The 8,169-nt window shown below is 34.9% G+C and overlaps 1 protein-coding gene across 1 annotated transcript; it reads right to left on the bottom strand.

The window, feature by feature from the left end:
* Positions 1-6,873: 6,873 nt before the first annotated feature.
* Positions 6,874-7,389, bottom strand: LOC112011247 (uncharacterized). Its single transcript, XM_065772758.1, has one exon. It carries the CDS (start codon positions 7,387-7,389, stop codon positions 6,874-6,876), a length of 516 nt encoding a protein of 171 aa, XP_065628830.1.
* Positions 7,390-8,169: the final 780 nt, after the last annotated feature.

Here is an 8,169-nt window from a genome sequence, read left to right as displayed (position 1 = left end):
ACGACAATGAAGAGCACTTAAAGGGAATCTAAGTCCCGCCTTAAACATCTGTTCATACACCTCATCGTCTCTGGCATCCTAGTAGTAGCACTTTTCAAATTTGAAAGGCAAACGAATAGGGATGCCGACAAGAATCTAGTATCTTTCCCTAAAGGTCTCAAAGTGTTTTTTCTTGATGGTAGAATTGAAGTCATTTACTGTCCACAACGGGAAAGACAAAATCCCTAAGGCCATCACGACCTATGACAGATTGGATGGGAGGTTCAACATTATCTACGTCTTCATTGTTTGAATCCTTACCTGAATCACCCTTTGATCCATCCACGTCTAAGTCCTCATCCTCCTTCGCGAAAGGTGAGTTGGCAGAAGGAACCTTTTCGTCATAAGAGGTGCCGAGGTCATTCTGACCTGATGAATACACCTCATCGTAACCCGCTCTTTCGCGGAAACACGATTGTTCACTTGACACCTCACTTGACATCTATCACCCACACGTGATGGATAAACCCCTGAGACTCTATAGGTCTACATAAGCGACGGGCATGCAATATTTAAGTGAATAAAAAAAAGAGAACTCAATATAAAGCAACAGATACTTACTAGTTGAACAATGCAAAGAGGCAACAGAAACGGGTGGCAAACGATCACACTAAGTGGACGGTATGACGATTTTTGGTAGGAGACAGTAGTGCTCTGACATTGGAAATTTTTATGGAAAGTAAAAAAATGAAAGGGAAAAGCAACATATGTATAGAGGAAACGACATGGGAGATGAAAGAACGCTTTAATTCGAGTAAACAGCCACTGAGAATGTGCAATGTGCCCCTCCTGCATTAATGACTTAAGGCTAGCCTGTCAATCAAAACGCAACTCCCTAGAATATAGTTAAACTGACGGGTCCATTTGTGAAAATAGGCAATGGACCCATAGAGTGAGGGGGCAGTTGAAGCGGATAGAATTTGAGATAGACGGGTCCATTCAAAAAAGCCAAACGAAAGTAATGGTGCTAAAGAGAAGGACAGTCTAAACATATCGACAAACAACAGGTGGAATAGAGAGCGCACCCCAGACAAATAGGAAGAGAAGATGGATGGACTCTCCATGGTGGATGGATTCCAAGTAGATGGATAAAAGGTAGGTAGGTAGCAAAGCCACGTGGCATCCACGTGGCCTAAAGTGGTCTCCAAGAAACTTCAAAAGGAAATGTCTTGTGCCCTACGACTAACCCTAATCAATAGAATCTCTATATGGAAAGGATCCCATAAAATACATGTGTTTATGAGAATCTTCCCTACAAGGAAACAGCTTTTTCACCAAGAAACAAAGGTCAGTTCTACACTACTTTAAAAACCCAAAGCCCTCAGAAATCGAGGTACATATAATTCACCCCAGCTCTGGCACTCTAGAGTTGTGAAAGTTCTTTAACTTAACCTTTGGAGGGTATTTGGCCGGTATCATACCAATACTCTTTCTAAGGTCTTCTTCTTCTTCTTTGTTGCGCAGGTTTTGTCTAAAGTACATGAGGATTGTGTGGCTTACTGACGATTTTCAGCATTATCAGAGATAAACCCTTCAAACTCTTCTTATATTATTTTATTGAATGCAAATTTTGAAAATATAATTGTTAAATTGTATGTTTATTATATTTTTAGCATACATATCAAATTTCATTCAAATCGGGTGTTATTTACTATCCGATCAATAAGCTTATTTTTTATGTATTAATTTTTACCAAAAAAACTTGAAATTTAAATATATCATTGATGACATTACTATTAATGTTTGATCTTCTTAAAATTTTGCAATTATGGAGGCTAGGATATAATAAAAACATGCAATCTTATAGTTAGATTTTCAAAATTCACAAATAAGGATTTTTCTCCAAACTAATTTGAAAAAAAAAAAAAAAAAAATGTAGTTGCATATACTTATACTAGACTCATTACACGCACTTTGCGTGTGAAATAGTGCTCTTTTTAATTTATTTGTTTTTTCATTTTAGTTTTATAATGTTTAAGAGTGATATATAAATAACCATTTGTATTTTTTTTTTTTTAAAAAAAGAAAGATGTAAGGTAACATGAAATAATATTTAAAAATGAGATAGAGGTAGTGTCCTAAGTTTCAGGTTTAATAAATAGGGAAAAAGTCTAAAACTTAAATTACTCTTTTAACCGTTTGTGTTTTTTAATTTAAAATTATTAAACTAAAATATTAGGTATTTTAAAGAGTTTAAGAATTTGTGTAAGACTATTTTAGTAAGCAAAACATTGAAACCAAACAAAGAATTCTATTATTATCAGTATAGACCAGCAGTAAAAGCATATTTGCATAACCAAGTGTGCAAACGTGCATGCACACCATGTGCGATATTTGGTTTGCATCCCTTTTCATGATCTCTCTTTTACTTATTAGCATATTTATTTTAATCTCGGCTCTTGTCCTTCTTAAATATGTTTTCCCTTTTGTGGCAAAGCAACTCTGTGCAATGGCGAAGTACCGAAGTACCCGTCAATCTTGTGCTTCAATATTGCATCCGGAAGACAAGAACTCAAGAATGACAATATTCAGGTAAATTATATTATGAAACCCAATTTAAGGAGAAATTATTCAGTCATCATGTAGGACCACTTCACTAATGTCTAGTAGTCCATCACTCTAGTAATGTAATGCCATGTTTCCAATTTTAATGAGCCACATTCTTCAAAATAAAAACAAGAACCTTGTCACTTTCCCATCTCCGGTGCCGACTTTATTTATATGGAAAAATATTTCACAATTGAGATGTTTGTGCTCACCATCTTATTAACAAGCAGATTCAACCTTGTAAAGATTCAACGTCACCATTGAGCTCGCTATCTTATTGGTGCCGGAGTGGGGTAGAGGCCAGAGGGTTGTCGTTTGTGCTGCCAACGTTGGAATTGAGATGTTTTGGTACTCTAGTGTGTGTGTGTGTATATATATATATATATTATATTTGAAATGGTATGATTGGGATAATGATTCATTTAAATTGGACACATGACTTTATATTACTAAAGTAGAGAACTACTAGACATTGTTGATGTGATCCTATATAAGGATTAAATAATTTCTCCAATTTAAGGGCGTGTTTTATAATTTTAAATATTTAAACCTGACTTAAAAATAAATAAAAAAAATCTGTTCAAACTTTAAACTCATCTATGGACAATAACAGCATACTTAAATACAATGATGTTTTGTGGCTATTTTTAAGCTATGTTCCTACTAGAAAAATGATATATCAAGTGAACAAAACTCTTAACTTCTATTGGTTGATAAGAAATGATTGGTAAACAACCTTATTCTGAAGATGGACAAAATTGGCCTTTGTCTTTTTCGGGCAAAATAAGTAGCATTCTACACATTTTTTCAAATTAATTAGAAAAATGCCCCTATTTTGAAACTTGACTTTCTCAAAATCGAGTTAAGCCCTATGGTGATGTTTTTAAGGACTTATAGTAGCGTTTTGTAACTCGAGCTCCATGAACTTGAGTTATAGGTAAAAAGATTGCATATAACTCAAGTGCATGGAGATCGAGTTACAAAACGCTACTATAGGTCCTTAAAAAGTCACTATAGGGCTCCAGATTTTTTTTTAACTCGATTTTGAGTAAGTCGAGTTTCAAAAGAGGAACATTTCCCTAATTAATTTGGGAAAGGGGGCAGAATGTTACTTATTTTGCCCGAAAAGGGTAGAGGCCAATTTTGTCCTTCTCAATATATATAGGTTAATTTACAAACACAAATCCATAGATATGATCATTGGCATTTACCATTGAATCAAAGCGATAAGGCCCAAACCCGATCTCCTTATATATATAAAATTATTTCACTTCAAGTCATATGACTTTGTTTTAACCGTCTCCATCAATGAGTTCATGCCAAAAATGGGTTTATGGTTTGATTTTGAATATATTTAAAGCATAAAGTTCAATTTAAAACCATTTCAAAATATAGAGTTTAACCAGGATGCGGTGATTATTCCATAAGTATAAATGCTTGTGGGGTGTGAAGGACAAGGGTCGGAGCTTAAGATTTCAGGAGGGAGTTTCACATACATATATACGGAGATTAGGTTAGAATAAAAATTCTATTCTTCTCAAAAAAAAAAAAAAAAAAAAAAACAAAGAATAGAAATTCTACCCTGTGAAAAAAAAAAAAAAAAAAAAAAAAAACAAAGAATAGAAATTCTACCCTGTGTGCGTGTATATATATATATATATATGGTTTAAGATTTATATATATACCCTAACAATTATCATAAATCAAACATAAATACCTTTCTCTAACTGTTAGAACTTCTTTAATTTTTGGATTCTTTCAGGCTCAAATTTGATTCCGATGAAAACTTCCTGGTCTGGTCAAAAATATTTGTGCATTACAGCTCAAAAGCATATAGATTTCTTGTGTCCTTTTGCTTTTACAGTTCATTAAGGAAGAAGGCAAAATAGATTCCTCTTATTTTCTTAGAAAGAAACTGTCGCCAGCTTCGTTCTAGGCTCCAATCCATACAATGATACAATACAAATGTACAATATACCTGACCTGCAACGTGTAAAGAATCGCAAAAAGTATCTGAGATGCTGCAATTTATGTTGCATGTATCCGTTGCATCCCCGGTTTAAAAATCTAGCCCTTTCGGAATTAAAAAATAAATAATTAAATAAAAAATTGAGCCCTCTTGGAACTTGGAAATACTGAATAGACTGGGTCTTTCTTATAGGACTTTTTAAATAGGTGGGAGTGAGTCAATAAGACAATAAGGGTGAATATTTCTTGTTATTTTTTGTTATCACTTACATAAATTGTTATTGAACCTCTAGTCGGAATTTGGGGTACATTAATTTACATTTTGAACTGATCATTTTGTGCGAGATGAATCGACATAAAATGCTCAAGATACTAATTTGGTATCGCACCAATCGTACTATTTTTTCTTTTGATGAATCAGAAATATTATTGATTAAAAAAATATAGAAGAAATATAATATAAAATCCAGAGTCAAATGACTCAATACAATCTTCTCAAAAAAAAAAGAAAAAAAGAAAAAGAAAAAAAAGAAGCAGTGTGAGTAGACTCAAACTGAGCAAATGAACCAAAACAGAACTTCTAAACTATTCGCAACCTCAAGCAAAAACTGCCACCAAACAATTGGATTATTATATCTTTGAAAGAGCATGTAATGTGTTTTATAACGTGTCTTATCCTATTCTCCATTGAAACTTCTGATGACTTTCGAGTGAAAAACAATTGGATTATTATATTGCTTGAAAGAGTATGTAATGTGTAATATAATGTATTTATCTTATCTTCCATTAAAACTTTTCATGACTTTTGAGTGAAATTTGTATGGTAAAACTATATAATCCAGACTAAAACATTGAATAATTATCGCTAAGTTGCCAAATAGAATTATGAAATAATAATCTCTAAAGATTCCTCTTCCAAAATGACACAACACAATTTTCCAATGGAATGGTGACATTGACACGTCTATGTGAAATTTGTTCATGCGTAAAGAATACACCAAAAGTCGTACACTTGGTAAAAGGTTGTGGTCCAAGCAGGTCCAAGATAATCAAAGCAATCAAGTGGCTATTGGGAAATGACAATTTGCTTGCCCCCATCAGCTCGTAACAAAATCTCATAAAAAGAAAACCAAATTGCACATGTATCATGTATGATTTTACTGAATTACGAGTCATTTTGCTTTCCTGTATATCTAGCTTTGTCGTAATTACCAAAAATTCCACCAATTCAAACCTTATTATATTCAAAAGTCAAATTTTCCATAATAATTATACTTGCCATGCCTGGCCAAATCTGAATTGAAGCAGACAAAGAGCTCCACAAATCTAAAAAGCTTGATTACAATGGAGATTGTGCTTCGTATAATGATTAAAATCCAAAAAATATAAGACCCAATAGATAAAGAACAAAGTATGTATTCACTATGCAGCACCTTAAGTTACATACATTTGGGTCCTACATGCATACATATATATATATATATATATAGAGAGAGAGAGAGAGAGAGAGAGAGAGAGAGAACTAGAAGTACACCCATAATATATATGTGTGTATACATATATCTGAAAAGGCCTAGCCGCAAAGCCGTTTCCACCTACTCCTCCTCCACTACCACCAGCGCTTCCGGTTGCCGGTGACAACCCGGCCTCATCTTCTTGACGGTTAAATCTAGAATCGGAAACCCTATCTTCAATTGGCGGAGAGGACACGAACAAGTCCTTTAACTTATGCCGAACCCTAACCTCTTTGCTACTGTTCTTANATATATCCACATCCTTAACATAATTATTTTCATTCTCTTATGGCCAAAAAGAAAAAAAAAAACTAATTATTATGGAACAACTCTGAACAATAACACATGGAAGATGCAATAGAGACAGAGAGCTTTTATTAAAAAATTAATGACCTTGCTCATATCTTTGTCTTAACCTTGTCTTCATGATCAATCCCACTCTCTCATCTCATGGACCCATCACTCCATATAAAAGCACAAATTTGCTTTTTAAGACCATCATATACATAATATAACATTTCTTCTTCTTCTTCCTTTTCTTTATTTATTGATATTTCTATTGCTAAAATGCGCCGCTAATTTGCGCCCATTTTCCAAGCGCATTTTAGCAAACCCAAGATATTCACATTTTTGCCTCATCTATTTTAAATACCTCCAAAATGTCACCCAAAAAAAAAAAAAAAAAGAAGCTTTCCCAAAATTAAAAAAAAAAAAGGAAAATGAAAAATATAAATAAAATAAAAGAAAAAAAGAAAAAGAAAAAGGAAATTTCGGAATATATCCGTACAATTATTTTGGCTGGTTTCTACTCCGGAATGGTGACGAGTACAGGTCGCCAAGGTCTTCTCAGCAATCTATACCGAAACGACGCCGTTATCGGTCTGAAAGGGCCGATTCCGCCACCACGCCTAGCCGCAAAGCCGTTTCCACCTACTCCTCCTCCACTACCACCAGCGCTTCCGGTTGCCGGTGACAACCCGGCCTCATCTTCTTGACGGTTAAATCTAGAATCGGAAACCCTATCTTCAATTGGCGGAGAGGACACGAACAAGTCCTTTAACTTATGCCGAACCCTAACCTCTTTGCTACTGTTCTTATTGTTGTTGTTGTTGTTTCTCGATGTGGGATTGGGATCGGAGTCCATCTCCGACGGCGAGTCGTTTCGGCGAGAGAATCGTCGGTCCGTGCGGTTAAGGAGCATCCGGAGAGTCTTGCGGCGACGGAGATGGATGACAGGACTCGCCGACGGGCTTCGGGTGGGGCTTCCGGCGACTACCGCGCACTGAGTTGCAAGGAGCTTGAACTTCTGGAGGGTGGCCATTTTTATAGACAGAAAAAATTGTGGGTGTAGTAGAGTAGCAGTAGTTGCTTGTGAAGGAGAGAAACTAGAAAGCGAGATCTGAGCGGGAATATGATTGGCGTTGGATTTGGATTCCATTTTCATTGCGCTTTACTCTTCTTGTTAGGAAGAAAAAACAGTGAGAGTGGAGAGGAATTGAGATATGATTGTGAATTTGAGAGACAGAGAGGAAAGTGGAAAGTTAAGAGAGGGGGCTGGTGGGGTTTGGATTCTTTGGAAACTAGAAAGTGGAAAGTGATAAAATGGACGGCTTTTTAATTGGGACGGTTATGTGTTACTAGTACGTATTGTATTTTTATTATTATTTTGTTTGGAGAGAAGGTTTCAACACATGACGGTGGTTTTTGATAGCTCTTTGTATTAAGTTAAAATATTAATCAATTTTTTTTGTATGGTGAAATTAAATCTTAAATTTTTTAGTTAATCATTAAAAACTTTATCAGTCGAATTAGCTGAAATCTCTATATTTTTATTATTTATGTGTCTGTTTCGGTTTTGGTTTTGGGTCTGTCTATTAAGCTACCTAGTATAATACCCTGTTTCATCTTTCACCAATTTCTTACACGTGGCTCACTGTAGTGGTTTTAGGAGCTTTATTCGTTAACTGCTACCATTTCTCTTTCTCTTTTTATTTATGTCAAATTAAGGTTGGGGAATTCGATTTCTATTTATTAGTAGGCCTAGGCCTGGTTTGGTAAGGTGATGTTGTTTTTTTTTTTGGGGTTTGACTGTCTGTTTAAT

The sequence above is a fragment of the Quercus suber genome, unplaced genomic scaffold (assembly GCF_002906115.3).
Source record: "Quercus suber isolate HL8 unplaced genomic scaffold, Cork oak 2.0 scaffold_63, whole genome shotgun sequence".
Taxonomy (NCBI): Eukaryota; Viridiplantae; Streptophyta; class Magnoliopsida; order Fagales; family Fagaceae; genus Quercus; species Quercus suber.
The sequence above is the reverse complement of the archived record's forward strand: the minus strand, read 5'-3'. Positions and strand labels throughout refer to the sequence as shown.